This window comes from Hyperoodon ampullatus (genome assembly GCF_949752795.1).
Source record: "Hyperoodon ampullatus genome assembly, chromosome: 9".
NCBI lineage: Eukaryota > Metazoa > Chordata > Mammalia > Artiodactyla > Ziphiidae > Hyperoodon > Hyperoodon ampullatus.
This window is the reverse complement of record NC_136922.1, coordinates 33,285,705-33,304,521: the sequence shown is the minus strand read 5'-3', so window position 1 is coordinate 33,304,521 and position 18,817 is coordinate 33,285,705. Positions and strand designations below refer to the sequence as shown.

General features: G+C 37.9%; 1 protein-coding gene across 2 annotated transcripts; it reads left to right on the top strand.

Moving 5' to 3' along the window:
- Positions 1-296: 296 nt before the first annotated feature.
- On the top strand, positions 297-14,696 carry NUP42 (nucleoporin 42; the record flags this gene model as incomplete). Of its 2 annotated transcripts, none has more annotated exons than XM_079711573.1 (7): positions 297-408; positions 2,567-2,786; positions 4,150-4,244; positions 9,061-9,137; positions 9,896-9,973; positions 13,388-13,472; positions 14,119-14,696. In XM_079711573.1, 7 exons carry the CDS (start codon positions 297-299, stop codon positions 14,694-14,696), a joined length of 1,245 nt encoding a protein of 414 aa, XP_079567699.1. The 2 variants fall into 2 exon arrangements, with proteins under 2 accessions (XP_079567699.1, XP_079567698.1); XM_079711572.1 differs by having other exon boundaries at positions 9,896-9,982.
- Positions 14,697-18,817: the final 4,121 nt, after the last annotated feature.

The window sequence follows — 18,817 nt, the reverse complement described above, 5'->3', positions numbered from 1 at the left end:
TCCCCTGATGAACGAGACGCTGCACCACGGTCGTCAGCGCCTTTCTCCGTATAACCCTTCAATCATCCTGCCTTCGCAGGTCACGCTCAGTGCGTGGGGGGGGCGGTCCCACTCTTCTCAAATCATATTGGATAAAATCCACGCCTCTCCGCACTGGGGGCGGGACAAGAGAGAAATGGCCTTTCCGAGGCGCGAGAAGATGACGTCACAGGAGCGGAGCCGCGACCTCTGGCTGCTTTCGGCTCTGCTAGGTGAGGGTGTCGACTGAAAACAGTTCCGTCCGCGATGCCGTCGCCATGACCATTTGTCAGTTCTTCCTTCAAGGCCGGTGTCGCTTCGGAGATCGGTGCTGGAACGAACATCCCGGCGCCAGGGGTGCGGGCGAAGGACGGCAGCAGCAGCTCTCAGGTAACGTTCTCCTCCATCCTTCGCCCCTAGCCGAGCTGGGGAAGGCCTGGCGTGGGGCTGGGCACAGCGCCGTGGCGCACCAGTCAAGTGACGCGGACGTGCCCGCGTCGTCCCCTCGCCCGCCCCGCCCACCGGCTTTTTTATTCATTTATTAGGAACTCGGTTGGCTTTTGTTGAGCGGTTGGAGGCATGGGCTTGGTCCTGGTTACTAATGAAAAACAGTTAATTTTTAAATCGGAATACGTGTCAGAACTTACCTTGTCTTTGGGCGGCAGTGGTCGCAGAATTGGCATAGGTCGACCCAGACGCCTCCTTTCTTTACTACTTTACTACCCTTCTGCGTACTTGTTTTTTCTCCTTGATGCCTTGAATATAATTTTTTCTAAACTTTTTTCTAGGGAGAGGCTAGCAACTGGGGTCAAAGTCAGGATTCTTAACTTTGGGAAACTCCTTTGAAGATCTAATAAAAGCTACAGAGCCATTAACCTCAGATAAATACACATGCTCATAAAATTTCGGGTAAAATCGAGAGTGGGATGCTCAGTTAAGAACTCTGGGCTATGAGGGAAGGGGGTACAGGACTACGTTGACCTGCTTCCTGGCCTAAGTAATTGTCGAAGCTTTTGGAATATTTCACTAAACCAATTGTGGATTTTGCAAAAGGATTGACTGTCTTCGAGGAGAGGAGGGGTCCGAAATGAAACCATAGTACAATGCAAGGTTTTAGAGGTCAGACGAATAGTTAGGTTTTCTTAGGACTGAAACTTAGTCCTTAAAGGTACCACAAGATGCTGACTACCTCTACCTTCTCTTTCCTCCTTTAGGGCTATTCATCTGACCCTTAAACCTTGTGTTACATTGTGGTTTTACGTCTGATTCCCCTTCTTGGAGATAGTCTTTTTGCATCACCCACAATTGGTCTAGTGAAGTATTCCAAACCAAAAATTAAGACTCAGGATCTGATAAATGTACGAGTGTTTCCAGGAACAAAAAAACGTAATATTTGGCATTCTGTTGAGACTCACTCTTAATGCAGTAATTAGAGAATAAATGTTGAATGGATAAATGTTAATGGATTTTAAAAGTGGAGATAAAACTAGTCAAGTAAACAGTGTATTTAATGCCCAGAAACAAATAAATGCTTATGGAATTAGTAAGTATGAAGACCAAAAGCTGTATACAAAAGATGGAATGAATTTCTTCAGTTGTGTCATCCCCGCAAAGGATTTGAAACTCTGGGAAAATAAAGTATCATTAACCCATACTTGAAGGATCTGGTCTAGCAATCTGCCCCCTTTCCTCTTAGGTTTCGTTAAGCAGTTTTAGAATTGGGAGGTGAATTTTCATAAAGGAATGTATCTCCCATCACTCGAGTTTTTAATATACATATTTAATGGCATATCTCCTAATTCAGTCAGAAACAAGGTGAATTATCTTGACCCCAACTAAGAAGTGATGAATAAATGAGACAGTAGAAGTGAAAAAATTTTGTAAAATATAGAGACAGAGAGGAGAAAAATGTTGGCTTATTTTGATAATTGTAGAATACTAGCTGCTCATAATAGAGGAACTCAGTGCACTTTATTCATATGTAAATTACCTCTATAATCTCTCTATGGAAGGTAGGTAGGTAGGTGTTGTTTTCTCAGAGAGAATACTGAGTCAAATGGATTTACCTATCCAAGGACAGAAGGTAGAATCTAATCTTTTATATTGAATACATTTCTCAATACATTGTCTGTTTTTCAGATTTTACTACTATATAGGGCCCAGTTGGGGAGCAAAGAATGATACAGACACATCTTTTTATCATGAAGGAGCTTATGATTTCAGATACATGCCTTCTATCCACTCCATTATCGAACAGTTGTTTACCTAATGAACTTAGGTCAGCTGAATTTAGTTATATATCATTATTGTTCTGTGGATTTACAGTCTTCTCAGTCTTGTTAAGTTAGACCATTATGTGATTTGTTGATACTACACTTACCTATATAAATTGAAAATGAAGAGTTTTGTAATTTAAAATGAGTGGAAATGTAGTGCTTGTTGAATCTTTACATAATGTGTGCACATAATAAGACAGACTACTGTGAAATTTTAAGAGATTTTAAAAATGAGTTGCTAGTAAAATTGTTTATTTTGTTGTTTATTTCAGGTAGTAACAGACGAGGATGGAATACCACCAGCCAGAGATATTCCAGTGTTATCCAGCCATCCAGTTTCTCCAAATCCACACCATGGGGGGGCAGCAAAGATCAAGAAAAGCCATCTTTTGCTTCTGGAGCGTCAGCTAGCAGGAACAGGGGGTTTGGATTGTCTCAGAACCCATTTGCTTCACCTAGCTCTGATGGGCAGAAAGATGAAAAGAAACTTCTGTAAGTGAAAGCCTTCAGAAAAATTCCTGCCCATTTGCTTATTTTTTTCAAAAGTACCTACAGTACTTTCCTTAAAAAAGAGGTAATGTTATTATTACTTTATTAAATTATTAAAAAATCAGAATAAGCAAAAAGCAGAAAAAACATCCATGATCAGAGATAACTACTATTTTGCAGGTATCATACTAGACTTTATTTCACTTAAAAATGTCATTCTTCTTTATCAACACAGTGAGTTCTTGGGGATAATTATGCTTTTTCCACTTTTCTATTGATAACACTGTACTGTGAATATCTTTCTAATGTAGTCCTGCTTATATTAAATTATGAGTTCTTTACAAAGTATGAGGTGATTTAAAGCAACTTGTGATCTTGGAGGTCACTTACAGCATCTTGTATTCTTCTTTCTAAAACTTTTACTTCAGTAAGCCCATGCAAACATTTCATTTGATTTCCTTCATTACTGTGGAGTAGATTTCTTACCATTTATTGAGAACATTCATAGTAGAATTTATGATTCCTGCCGAAACAGTGCCTGGCTGTGTATAACTGTTCCGTCAGCCCCCAGCAACTAGGACAGAACTTAAATATACTCATTAGTCTTTTACATCCCATAACTAAATTAGACTAGTTGTAAACATTTTGAACCATGTACCATATATAATTAATTAAAATAAATAAATAAAGTAAAAAACCAAATTTAAAAAATTAAAAAAGAAACCCTCTTTCCTATATTTGATATTGTCATAAAAATCCTAAATTTTATTATTATTTTATTATCAGTTATTCTTATTTGATTAATTCCATTCTGGATAAGGGGAAAATATTTAATTTAGACCCAGATATATCCATGACTTTGCCAACAAGTTAACCATGGACATGGGTCTGTTCCCTTTTTGCAAAATGTGAGAATTAGACAAAATGATCTCTGAAGTCCTAACCACTTAAATACTTTATGGTTCTTTATTACTTACTGGTTCTTTCTTTCCCAGTTAAATGATCATTGATGTTAATGATAATGAACAAAGAAAGATTAAACTTAGTATTGTGTATTTTATTATATTTCAGTTCTTTAAGATATGTATGGTATGATAGTTGAGTTCTCAGTAAATGTATCAGTTAATGGTTCAGTGTATTGGAAAACCAAAATTATGAACTTCTTTGATATTATAATATTTATAATCATGAAATGTAGCTCATATTTCTATAAGCTTCTGCTTTAAAGAACACTCCTCAGAAAATACAATGGAAAAATCTAAAATTACATATTTACTACAATTTAAATTTTCAATCATTGAAAATTATAAATGATAAATTTTAACAATCAGAAGAAAAAGATCTTTTGCCCTTTTTTTTCTTTCAGGGAAGGAATTGTAAAAGATATGGAGGTTTGGGAATCATCAGGGCAGTGGATGTTTTCTGTTTATTCACCAGTGAAAAAGAAACCTAATATTTCAGGTAACTAGAAATTATGTATTTTTAAAATGTGTTTTACAACTGTTGTTTACTAAAATCAAGACTATGTCAAATAAAGAAATCGACCACAAACTTAGCTACAGTTAGAAGAGTTTGGACATTGTTTAAAGTATCCGAGTATTCTAGCAGAACTTCATAATTCAGAGATTGAGGTTGGAAGATATAGTTCAAGATATATAGATCCCTTGGGAAAAATAGTAGAATCAGGACCCACCACATTTCCAATTCTGTAAGCCCAAGAAGAGGCTCTGCTTCCTTGGTTTCCTGTAGATAGAACTTCAGAACCCTTTAGCTGCCTGCAGTGAATAGAAGAGTCCCATTATGCCAAGGCTTTGGCTGCCTGATTCTGTTCTCTTTCTCCCCTATCTTTTTTTCTAAGGATAGTTATTTTTCATAAAGCATGTTGAGATCTATTCTGGGGGTAATATTTGAAGGTAAGGAGCCTTAGCTGGGCTACAGAGATAGCATTTCTGTAGAATACTCCTTTCCTTCCCATTTTCCTTTGTCCATAGCCCTTTTTGGGCTGAAAGCTAGACCACCACAGTTGTTTTTGTTTTGTTTTTTTGACATCGTTATTGGAGTATAATTGCTTTACAATGGTGTGTTAGCTTCTGCTGTATAACAAAGTGAATCAGCTATATGCTTAGACCACCACAGTTTTCTAAGCCTGCGCTGGGTGGTTCTGGGCCCTATTAAGTTGAACAGCAAGTGCCTAGAAGATGAGAGCCCTTTCAGTCTCTCAGAACTCTGGGATTTCTGTCTGTCTCTGCTCTGTCTGCTCATTCTCTGTGAGCATTTGTGTCACACCTCTCCTTAGTCGTTTATTTACTTAATCATTCAACAAATACTTATTGAATTTCTTTTGTGCCAGGCCTCATTCTAGGTGCTAGGGATATAGCAATGAGTAAGATAGATAGGATCCATCCGTTATGAAGTTTATGTTCTTGAGGGATGGAGGCAATAAGTAATACAAATAAATAAGATAATTTTAGATACTGATTTTTCTGTAAAGAAAATAAGTGTTAAGCCTTTTTTAAAAAGTTCAGAATTGAACATAATACCTAATGCCCTAGAGCAGTGGTTCTCAGTGTGAAATGTAGATCCATAAGCAGGGTTGTAAGATAAAATATGGGACATCGAGTTAAATTTAAATTTCAGATAAACAATATTTTTAGTATATGAATATCCCATGTAGTATTTGGAACATACTTATACTTTTTTTTTTTTTTGGCTGTGCCGTGCAGCTTGTGGGATCTTAGCTCCCCAACCAGGGATTGAACCCGGGCCCACGGAAAGCGCCAAGTCCTAACCACTGCACCACCAGGGAATTCCCAGGACATAGTTATACTTTTAAAGTATTTGTTGTTTGTCAAATATTCAAATTTAACTGGGCATCCTCTTTTTTTTGCCTAAATGTGGCAACCCTATTACTAAAATCCTTTTAGGGGCTGTACAAGTTTAGAAATATTTTCATAATAATACTAAGACATTAATTGCCATTTTCACTGTGTTGACATTTGCACTGTTCGTACAAAAGCTTTGATGAGGCACAGGCAACAAACTGTACTAGCAGGTTATAACAGTCAATAAAAAAAAAATTTAACGCCATTTTCACTTAAGAATGTCCTTGATGAAGAGGTAAAAATTATTAATTTTATTAAATATTGACCCTTAAGTGTACACCTTTTAAATATTCTATGTGACAAAATGGGAAGCACACACAAAGTAACATTAACAAATTTTTTGATATTGTAAGATGACATGTGCCAACATTTGGAGGTTCTGGATAACTCAGTGAACCAATATTTTCCAGATGACCAATGTGTGATGTTACAAAATTATGCATGTTTGAAAAATCCTTTCTAAGTGCAAGATAAAACAATTAATAGTTTTGGTTTATTAATATGATTTCATTAATATGATTTGAGTCCACATTATAGCTAACCTTTAAGAAACTACTGTCTGTCAAGTTTTGGTATAGTATCAAGAAGGATATCCACAATTATCTGAAAAGGCCATTAAAGTCATCCTTTTCCAGCTACACATCTGTGTGAGAACAGTTTTTCTTCATATACTTGAACCAGGCAATTTACTGAAACAGGTTGAAACAGATTGAACAGCAGAAGCAGATATAATAATCCAACAGTCTTCTATGAAGCCATACATTAAAGAGATTTACAAACATAAGACAATGCCACTTATATCACTAAATTTTTATTTTTTATTTTGGAAAATAGTTTTTTCATTTATGTTGATATATTTGTTTCTTATTTTTAAGTGAATTAATATTTTCTACATTTTTTCAGTTTTCATTTCAAATATGGTAAATATTGATGTATGTAACCCATGTAAGCAAAAGGTCTGGCATCCTTATTTATTTTTAAGAATGTAAATGGGTCCTGAAACCAGAAAGTTGGAGAATCACTGTCTGTAGGCATCCATTATAATGAATTAATTTTTCCTGTGCAGCTAGAATGATACTACGTTTGTACCACCCTTGAAAGAATTAAGGAAATAGTCACTCAAATCATTTTCTGTCTTCATGGTTCAGATGAGTAACAGATGGAAGGAGGAGAAAGTAGCCAGAGGAATAGTGTTTCTTCACAGAGAGTGGTTATCTATTCTTAGGAAGCAGTATTGGAGCTGAGTCCTGAATGAAGAGAAGATGTCACTTATGGGAAGATCTGGGGGAAAATGTTCCTTACAGTACAATAGCTAGTGCAGAGGCCCTTGTGGAAACAAGGTTGGCATGTATTTAGTCTAGCAAGGCCTGAATTGCCAGAGGAGAGTAAATAAGAGAAAGAGTAATACGACATAAGGCCAGAGAGAGGCAGCCAGGGGCCAGATTATGTTGGGCCTAATTGCACTAGGAAGCCAGAAAGAGCTTTGAGCAGGAGGAGGGATATGATCTGATTAGAAAAAGCTCACTTAGGGACTTCCCTCTTGGCACAGTGGTTAGGAATCCACCTGCCAACACGGGACATGGGTTCGAGCCCTGGTCCGGGAAGATCCCACATGCCGCGGAGCAACTAAGCCACTGCACCACAACTACTGAGCCAGCGCTCTAGAGCCCGTGAGCCACAACTGCTGAGCCCGCATGCCACAGCTAATGAAGCCCGCGTGCCACGGCTAATGAAGCCCGCGCGCCTAGAGCCCGTGCTCCGCAACAAGAGAAGCCACCGCACTGAGAAGCCTGCACACCGCAGCGAAGAGTAACCCCTGCTCACTGCAACTTGAGAAAGCCCGCGCACAAGCAACAAAGACTCAATGCAGCCAAAAATAAATAATTAAAATAAATAAATTAATTAATTTTTAAAAAGCTCACTTAGACTGTTGTATGAAAAGAAATGGTCTGTTGGGGGCAAAATAGCATCAGGGCAATGAGTTAGGAGACAACTGCTGATGACTGAGAGTTAACTAGCCGTGGAGATAGAATAGGTCAGAATTCGTGTTCTGTTTTGGAGCTAGAAGTGGCAAGAGCCTTATTAATTAGATATAGGGAAAGAGAGAAATGCAGCTTATTAATTAGATATGGGGAAAGAGAGAAATGCAAAGTGATTCTAGGTTTTGTGGTCTGAGCAGTTAATAAAGGTGGTAAAGACAAGTTGTTAGAGAGCCTCCAGGATTCTGATTTGAATGTTTAGTCTTTTTTTTATTCTGAGGTAAGGGTCTTTGAAGTTAATGGTGTCTGGTTATAAATAATTCTCTGTAGAAAAATATCCTGAACTTTTTTTCCCTTTCTTAAAAAGTTTTCCTGATTATGAAAGTTACAGCTATTGCCATAGAAAATTTGGAAAATACAGGAATATGTGAATAAAATCAACTAATCTCAGAGATAACAACTGTAACATTTTAGTGTATTTCTTTCAAAACATGCACACACATAATTTCTTATTTATATGTATAATTAGGAATCATAACCTAGTGTTGTATTCTGCTTTGTTTTCAGTGTCTCTATTACTAAAAATACTAGAATGAACATCTTTTTATGTAACACCCTTTGTTTATACATTTAATTATTTCCTGAGGTTAAATCCTAGAAATTCTAAGATCAAAAGGTATGAGCATTTTTAAGGCATTTGACATTTATTGACAATTTTCCTCCCAGAAAAGTTTTACCTTTTTGATTTCCATAATGGCAACTTAGGAGAATGTCCATTTCACCACATCCTTAATAACAATTATTCATTATTAATTTTTGTCAGTCTGATAAATAAAGCATTGTATCTCTATTTAAGTTGTATTTTTAAATTGAACTTCTTTTTTGGCATGAACTTTTTAATTTCATTTATTTACTGGCTATTTGAATTGTTTTGTGAATTGCCCGTTCATTATCTTTGCCCATACTAACTTATTTTTCTTACTGATTTGTAATAGCTATTTAAACATTGATGTTAGCTCTTCTCCTGTCATAGCTCTTCTTCTCATGTTGCATTTATGGTTTTCCCAGTTTACTGTTTGCCTTTCAATTTTGCTATTGTAGTTTCTGACTTACAGAATTTTTTTTTAGAAGTATGAATGTATATGTAGTCAACTCTTTCTTGTTTCTTTTGTTTATTATTCCTTCCACTCCATTTATCTTTAGAAAATTTTTCCCCTTCAAAGATCAAATAACCAACTAAATTTTATTCTAATTTTATACTTTATTAAATAGAGTATAGGCTTTGAATTTTTTCCTTATGGTTATGATATTTTTCTAATGATCAAGATTAGCATATTTTCCTGTCTAGCACCTCTTATTTTACTATACTATCAAAAGTATTGGTATTTAAAGATTCCAATTGATTCCTCACTTCAGGTTTTACAGATATTTCACCAGAGGAGTTGAGACTTGAATACCATAACTTCTTAACCAGCAATAACTTACAGAGTTATGTAAGTTTGTTTCCTATTCATCTACCTAACAGATTAGCTGTGAATTATTGTCTTCTCTGTAGTGGCTTGTTTGTGTGTTGGCAAAGCGGATGAGGTCTATAATTTTTTTTAAGAACAAGGCTAGTTTTATATTCTAAATTAAAATTTAGAATTTCTTTGAAATTGGTTGGTTATCTAAAATGGTGATAATATACTTTGACTGTAGTAACTAGGAATGTCATTATTTTTATTACGGGTTATCCAGCAATCAGTCCCAGAAATCATACCTTTCATTATTTGGCAAACATCTATGGAGTGAGTATCTCTTAGGTGCAGACACCACAATGAATGCTAGAAAAACAAACTTAAATAAAATGCAGTGTTGTATATAGATTAACATTCTCATATATCAAATATCAAAAAATTGAAAAGCTGGGCTTGAATAAGGTCAGTGCCTAAAGGAAATGACATGAATCCTGTGTTTTTCTATTGTCTACAGTCAATATCATGTGTTTCAACTAGTACACATGTTTGTCTCTGTACTGCCAGGTACTTAATGATTTTAACTAGGTGATACAAGGAGTTGGAGAACAGGGAAAGGGGTCTACAACTGGAGTATCTTTGGCAAGTAGGGGTAGGTCAATGCAAATTTTACAAGTTATGGGCTGTAAAAATGTTTTATAAATTTATTGTGACTTTGGAAATACAGACATGAAGTTGTTGGAGAGATTATCTTAAACACTCAATATTGACTCATTATTTTTCTGTCTTCTCTCCAGCTACATTCCATCCAACAGTTAATAAATCAGTGGAGGAACAGGGTAAATGAACTGAAAAGTCTAAATACATCAACTACAATAGCTTTGGTGAGTATTGGAGAATTTTCTACAGGGAAATGTCTTACCTATTGCTTTTTTGCAGAATTTCACTTTGGATTTGGAAAGCAAAGCTAAAATTCTCTGACAAGAATTGTGATACACACATTCTCAAGAACTATATTATTATTTAGAGTCACGGTCCTGGAGTTGTTTTCTCTCTGTTCCTTAGTCAGAAAAGCACAGATAATTATGCTTTTCTAAAACTATTTTTAGGATAAGGTTTTTAACTGTGGTGGTACTAGTTTTAAAAATTGGAAAATGTTACATAAATTCAAGTATTCCAGGTTATCAGTATTTAAAAAGAAATTGCTTTGAAAAATATGAATGCATATTTAGACTAATGTATACTTTTGTGACTGAAGGACCATATGTTCCTTGTCTTATACAGAAATGCCTTTAGGAGATATATGCCCACTTGTCCCCAAAGATACATGGTCCTACTGCAGCATATTCATTATCTCTGTCAATAAAGTTTATTTTGCTACCCCCATAAGAAGTTCTTAAGAATATTATTTTTAAATAAGATATTTACATTTAGAATTTGATACTTCCAGTCTCCTAGGTGGTTTTTCTTTGTACTTTCTGAAAAAGGCTATGAGAGTAGTAGCTACCTAAAGTTAGTGAATGACTGTTTGAAAGTCCCGACACCCTACTCCTTTCTTTTTTTTTTTAATTTATTTATTTATTTATTTTTGGTTGTGTTGGGTCTTCGTTGCTGCGCGTGGGCTTTCTCTAGTTGTGGCGAGAGAGGGCTACTCTTCGTTGCAGTGCGCGGACATCTCATTGCGGTGGCTTCTCTTGTTGTGGAGCACGGGCTCTAGGCACGTGGGCTTTAGTAGTTGTGGCGTGCGGGCTCAGTAGTTGTGGCTCACGGGCTCTAGAGCTCAGGCTCAGTAGTTGTGGCACACGGGCTTAGTTGCTCCGCGGCATGTGGGATCTTCCCGGACCAGCGCTCAAACCCATGTCCTCTGCATTGGCAGGTGGATTCTCAGCCACTGCACCACCAGAGAAGTCCTCCTACTCTTTTCTTAAATATGTGCTTCTAAATGACTAGTCTCTTTTTTTTGGCATTGCATTTTTTTTGTTTAATTAATTTTTATTGGAGTATAGTTGCTTTACAATGTTGTGTTAGTTTCTACTGTACAGCAAAATGAATCAGCTGTACATACACATATATCCCCTCTTTTTTGGATTTCCTTACCATTTAAGTCACCACAGTGTATTAAGTAGAGTTTTCTGTGCTATACAGTATGTTCTCATTAGTTGTCTATTTTATGCATAGTATCAATAGTGTATATGTGTCAACCCCAATGTCCCAATTCCTCACACCCCCCCAAATGACTAGACTCTTGTGCAAGCTAATTTCTTCTACCTTTCAATTGTTGTAATGCCATTTAAATTCAGTAGGACTCCTCGGAAGTATTTTTTCTCTAGATGAGAGGTAGCCCGCCATCACCATTGCCGATATAGAAGGGATAACTGAGTCCAGAGAACTACAGAGCTTCCTTCAAGGTTGGAAGTTCCATGTTCTTTGCCACCTTCCTAGGGGCCCTTCTGTAGGTGAGAATCTTGGACAGCCTACCTACAACTGGCTTACCATATGTCAATTCTTTATGCCAAGTGATTGTTTTTTTAAAAATATTTATTTATTTATTTTATTTTTGGCTGTGTCGGGTCTTAGTTGCGGTTAGCGGGATCTTCATCGCGGCATGCGGGATCCTCCACCGCGGCACCCAGGCTCCTCATTGCAGGGCGCGGGCTTCTCTCTAGTTGTGGCCCGCGTGCTCAGTAGTTGTGGTGTGCGGGGTTAGCTGCCTAACGGCATGTAGGTCTTAGTTCCCCAACCAGGGATCAAACCCACGTCCCCTGCATTGGAAGGCAATTCTTAACCACTGGACCACCAGGGAAGTCCCTGCCAAGTGGTTTATTCTTCATTCTTTTAATCTACTATATGGATATAATTTGTTTATCCACATACCTGTTAATGACTGAGGGAGAGAAGCTTGAAGAAAAAAAGAAAAAGTATATACTAAATGATTCCATTTATATGACACTCTAGTAATAGACAAACCTCATCTCTAGTAATAGAAAGTAGGTGAATGGTTCACTGGGGCCAGAGGTTGGGAGATTGTTGACTGGAAAGGGACACAAGGGAACTTTTATGGGTGATGGAAATATTCTAAATCTTGATTGTAGTGGTGGTTATAAGTTTGTCAAAACTCATCAAAATATAGATAGATTGTTTTAATGGATGCATTTTATTTTATGTAAACTGTGCCTCAGTAAAGTTGATTTTTTTTTTAAAGAAAAAATGCCAATAGGGGTTTTTTTCTTTTTTTTTTTTTTGCGGTACGCGGGCCTCACCGCCGTGGCCTCTTCCGTTGCGGAGCCCAGGCTCCGGACGCGCAGGCCCAGTGGCCATGGCTCACGGGCCCAGCCGCTCCACGGCACGTGGGATCCTCCCGGACCGGGGCACGAACCCGTGTCCCCTGCATCGGCAGGTAGACTCTCAACCACTGTGCCACCAGGGAAGCCTGCCAATAGGGTTTTAAAATGAGAGAAATCTTATATGCTTAGGTTGATGAGGGAAGACTTCTTAGAGGTAAGGATTAAGTGAAAAGTTCCTTGAAAAGGAGATTAAGATTTCAGTAAGCAGAGACGAAAGACATTTCTAGAGCAGAAAATAGCAAGAACATAAAATATTTTCAGGGAAAAGGAAATGTTTAATAGACTTTAGTGGTAAGCTTTTAATAATGTAATTGCGAATTAACTTCAGTTCAAGCATTTGAGTAAGTAGACTGGGTATCCTCTAAAGACCCTTTACCTAATATCTAGGTTTTTTGATAAATGCAGATCAACCAGTAGAAACTAAAATCTAGAATTAAAAAGTATTTTCCTAGGGCCTCCCTGGTGGCGCAGTGGTTGAGAGTCCGCCTGCTGATGCAGGGGATACGGGTTCGTGCCCCGGTCTGGGAGGATCCCATATGCCACGGAGTGGCTGGGCCCGTGAGCCATGGCTGCTGAGCCTGTGCATCCGGAGCCTGTGCTCCGCAACGGGAGAGGCCACAACAGTGAGAGGCCCGCGTACCACAAAAAAAAAAAAAAAAAAAAAGTATTTTCCTGATTTTAATATGTGTTCATTGAAGAAATTTAGAAAGTGTTTTAAAAGCATAAGTAAAATAAAAATAATTCATAATTCATCAGCCACACAATCACTTCAAACTCATTGAGGTTTGCCCATTTTTTTCTATGAACATTCACTTGTAGGCATTTTTCTATGTTAAACAAAATGAAGAGGTTTTTAAGTGCACATATTAAAAATTGAATTTGGCTATAAAGTGTATAGAAAAGGTACTTGAGAATTATTCACTTGCCTACCTTTTTTTTTAATAGCTCTCTGATATAAAGGGTGGAGTAAATCAAGCAGCACCTGCATTTGGATTTGGCAGTAGGCCATCAGTAACATTTGGGTCACCAGGTAAGTGACAAAGTAATGAAGGACTTCACTGATTCAGAAAAATAGGATTTTATAGGTTTCAAATATAAAGCCTGAAGTTTTGTTTAGTGCCATTTTAAGTCACCCTTGCAAATTCTACCACCTTCCATAATAGAGCTTCAAAGAATTTGGCTCATCAAGCATTTGCGAAGTGGGGTTCAGAATGGGCATGTTCTTTGCAAGACCCTATGGCTCAGGCTTTAGAAGTATATTTTAGGAATGGTTTTTTAAGACTTCCATAGGAATACGTAGTTAGGGTAGCAGCACCTTTGAGGACTTTGTTGTCCCTGTATATAACAGCATAGTATTGTCCTCAAATGACAGCTCCGATGAGATGAGGGGACAGGTGAAGTGAAGGTTCACTCCCTAATCCATGAGGTTTCTCAAGAGCTGCCTCCTTGAGTATAAATTATGGTGCAAAGGAGATCAATGTAGCAGAAAGACAGGGACAACAGGGTTTAGTGGGTTTGTCCTAGCTTCTCATTTTCACTTTTCTCTTCTTCCTTCTAATAAGTTAATTATCATCTAAATATCGCAGAAATAAGAAAAAAAAGGGCGGGTGGGGAGTAGTAACATAGCTACATTTTCTGACTAATAGATTCTTTTATTCTTTTTCTGGTTTTTGTAGGTTTTCCAGTGAATAACAACAGCAGCATTAATGCTCAGAATTTTAGTTTTAAAGCAAGCTCTGGATTTGCTACTGCCCCTTCTGGAAGCCCTTCTATGTTTGGGAATACTCCAGCATTTGGAGCTGTACCCTCCGCCAATTCTGCCATCACTGCTTCTACTCCAGCTTTTGGACTTGGGAAACCCCAAATCACATCTGCTGCTTCATTTTCATTTAAAACCCCTGCAGCTTCTGGTTTTGGATCATCCGGATTTTCAGGATTTCCAGCTTCTATGGCAGCAGGCTCTGTTGGAGCTCCAAAGGCCCCAGCCTTTGGAAGCGGCAGTTCTTCAGCTGGTTTTGGTAGTCCAGGCTCACAGTCTCACACTGCTTTTTCCAAGTCATCCAGTGACACCTGTGGAAACAGCAGCATATCCACCTCTCTCTCATTCTCAAATGGCAGCACCAAAACAGATAATGTATTATTCACACCCAGGGATCAGCTAACAGCAGAAGAACTGGAACAATTTCAATCCAAGAAATTTACTCCGGGAAAAATTCCATTAAAGCCACCTCCTGTGGAATTTCTAAATATTTAAACGAGTAATTTTAAATACAGAAAAGAACAGCTTTTAAAATTCTTTTGAGTGGTTCATATGAAAGGGCAGATATATATATATATATATATATATATACACACACACACACACACACACATATATAAGAAGTATAAACTTTCAATAATAGGAGTTTTTATATTTAGCATTTTCTTCCTGAGTGTAACTATTTAAGTAAAACATAACAAAAACTCAGCAGCAGATTTTTTTTTTGCTATAATTATAAATGGAACTGAAAAAACTGTCAGGGTGCACTGAATAAAGTACTTTTCTTATTCTACATCACTTTACTCTCTTACCATTTAAAATTTTACCTTTAGGGGCTTCCCTGGTGGCGCAGTGGTTGAGAGTCCGCCTGCCGATGTAGGGGACAAGGGTTAGTGCCCCGGTCCGGGAAGATCCCACATGCCGCGGAGTGGCTGGGCCCATGAGCCATGGCCGCTGAGCCTGTGCCTCCAGAGCCTGTGCGTCCAGAGCCTGTGCTCCGCAACGGGAGAGGCCACAACAGTGAGAGGCCCACGTACTGCAAAAAAAAAAAAAAAAAAAAAATTTTTACCTTTAAACATTTTTTCTTTAAAGGAACGAGATAATTTCTAGACCCAGCAGAGAAAAAATGCTTAAATGTTTAGCCTACTTACCAAATAAACATCAGTAGCATGACTTTCCTTCATGTTAAAGAAGATTCTCTTAAAGAAAGAAATAACAATTTTTAAAGGGTGAAAACGTTTTAGGACCTCAGAAGCATTTTCCCCTCATATTTTTTCCTCCTCAGTTTTGGCTCTCTCATGGACCATTTGAGTTCAACAATTTTGGGCTAATTTTTATCTTGGCCTAATTTTTATGTAATTCTATTTTTTCCTCACATTATCCCATCAAGCGGATGGATTGTAAGAGGAGTAGAAATTATGATCTCGTGTGAATAAATAGTGTATATATATCCTTTGTAGTTGCATAAAACATTTCTGGAAGAATATGTAAGAAACTTGCTAACAGTGATTACCTCTGGGAAAAGAATTGGTGTCTGGATTAGGAGAAATACTTTATATACCATTTTGAACTGTTTGAATATCTTACCATGTACATGCATTACTTTGTTTTTTAATTTTAAAAAAATCAGGAAAATTAAGGATTAGGAAGCTTTTTTCAACTATAAACAGCAACATTATTGGAAAGTTTAATGATACTTATGATCAAGCTAGTTTTTCTAGATGCATTTTTGAAAAGCATTTTTTTAATATAAATTTGTTTACTTATTTATATATTTGTTTTTGGCTGTGTTGGGTCTTTGTTGCAGTGCACGGGCTTCTCATTGCCATGGCTTCTCTTGTTGCAGAGCACAGGATCTGGGCGTGCAGGCTTCAGTAGCTGTGGCACAGGGGCTCAGTAGTTGTGGCTTGTGGGCTCTAGAGCTCAGGCGCAGTAGTGGCGCACAGGCTCAGTTGCTCCGCGGCATGCGGGATCCTCCCAGACCAGGGCTTGAAACTGTGTCCCTTGCATTGCCAGGCAGATTCTTAACCACTGCGCCACCAGGGAAGCCCAAAAAGTATTTTTTTAAAACTAACAAATAACTCTTTATTCAAGATGCATCTTCTATAGACTTTTTTTTTAAGTAACAAAGAAGGGACTTTATAACTGGAAAAAAGTTTTTGAACAAATCTAGGCTGCTTTCTTCCACCTCCATTTACATTATTAAGGTATGCTCTTATTCCTTTATGGTATATTTCTTAACACTTTTTTATAAAATATGTTTATTATAATTTTGGAAATTTCCAACAAGGAAATTAAAATTATCAGTAATCTTCTCCCCGCTTCCCCCAAATAGTTTATGTAGAGGGACGAGGATTCACCAGCTGTTTCTAGAGTTTCTATTAGACTTCTCAGACATGTTTGGTTCTCCCTGTGTCCTCAGATTGAGGGAGTAATATCTTGTATATCTTATATATGGTTGATCCAAATACCCAGAGATCTGTCATGAGTTGAAGCATATGTGTCAGAGTTCTATGTTCCTTTCTCAAGCCTCAAAAATTACACAGCTAGCACTGCGAGAACAGTTTCCTAACACAGATCTGGCATTGAAGTCATTTTTTTAAGTGAAAATAAAAACTATTAAAATATATGCACTCCATGTGATTTTAGCATACATGCAAAGGGTTTAATCCTCAGGGGATCCAAATTCTCTGTTACAGTTTTTGAAGAACTGTATGACTCAAACTAACAGTTTTGGAACCCCAGCATTTAGAATAAAATCTACTCAAAGGGGTGTATGTTTGAAACCATCCTTGGTATAGAGGTGATAAATAGACCCTAAGTTCCTGCTTTGGTTGTAAGCTCTAAAGACTTTCCAATGTTTTTTTCAACTTACAGTTGACTCCTAGAGTTGTCCTACCCTGATGGAATGAACGCTGTGCTACCGTTAGGTTGGTTACAGGCTTACCAGGCTCCCTTGGGTCCCAGTTGAACTTCCCAATGTCCTGGAAGCTCTGGGTGCAGATTAAGGGCCCAGTGTTTCTAAATCTGCCTGACTATAAGGATCACCTGGGGTACTGATTAAATAATATATCCATTGGGCTAGGCCTGGGAATGTGTTTTTTTTTTACCAAGTGACCCATGAGATCCTTCAGGCAAGTTTGGGAAACTTGCCTAACCAACTACATTTAGGCTACTTAGTAATATGCAATTTGGGAGTTGTAATTGTTGGAAGTCTATTTTCTGTGCTCTCACACACACACACAAAAATGAGATCCAAAGTTGTCAGATAGTGCACTTGTCAAAAGTACAAATAGGTGCTATGAGTCCCTTAAAAGTGTGAGAAACTAGGGCTTCCCTGGTGGCACAGTGGTTGAGAGTCCGCCTGCCGATGCAGGGGACACGGGTTTGTGCCCCGGTCGGGGAAGATCCCACATGCCGCAGAGCGGCTAGGCCTGTGAGCCATGGCCGCTGAGCCTGCGCGTCCAGAGCCTGTGCTCTGCAACGGGAGAGGCCACAACAGTGAGAGGCCCACGTATCGCGCAAAAAAAAAAAAAAAAAAAAAAGTGTGAGAAACTAAAGCAAAGAAGTCCACGAAGTAGAAGTCAGCAGTATGCATGCATACTGGTATCGGAGTCCAAGGAGGCCAGGAACTCCTAGACAGGCCCTAAGGGGCAGCAGGGCTTCAGAAAATCAGAAACAGGTAACACTGAGGTGGTGGTGGCCAGGCATAAAGGTAGATTGAGTTTCAAGACCCTAAGAGAGAGTGGAAGGGAAAAGGCAACCACAAGGCACAAGAGCAAGTGCCACCATCTGGATTTATTCAGTGAGGCAAGAACCGAGTCTAGCAGAGTTGGTCGAACTGAAAGTACACCCAAAATAAGCACAAACAGCCTTCCTTCACAGCTTCTACAACAGCTGTCCCTTTTACCTAGGACTTAGAGCAAGAGACAGAATTGTATATAAGGTTTTATTACAAGTAAACTGATTTAACTAGGTTGATTATGTGATCACAGATTAGAAGGGGAGAAGTGTAACAGCTGAGAGCTGACTAGAAGGGGAGAGAGAAGCTGATATTAAAACTATTTAAAAGGCCTAACATGATTTAGCTACATAGTATTGTTCATAAGAGTAAAATAATTCAATCCAGTGTCCAACAACAGGAAATTGGTTAATGTGGTAGGTTCCCATATTGGAGTACTAAACAGCCTTTCTAAATGACCTAGAAGAATAGAGAATAAACTTGGAAAGTTTTCACTCTGTAGTCAATGGGCAAAACCTGTTATAAAACAGCATGTACAATGTGGTCCAGTTTGGGGGGAAAGTGTATATTCATGGGAGGAAAAAGCCTAAAATTAATAATAGCTCAGATTTGTTTGGTTTTTTTATTGTGGTTAAAAAAAAACCACATAACATTAAATTTACCATCTTAAACATTTTTAAGTTCAGCGGCATTAAGTTACATTCACATTGTTGTACAACAGGTCTCTGGAACTATTTCATCTTGCCAAACTGAAACTGTATACCCACTAAACATTAATTCTCCCTCCCTCCTTTCTCTAGTGCTTGGCAATCACATTTCTACTTTCTGTTTCTAAGATTTGACTACTTTAGATACCTCATATAAGTAGAATCAT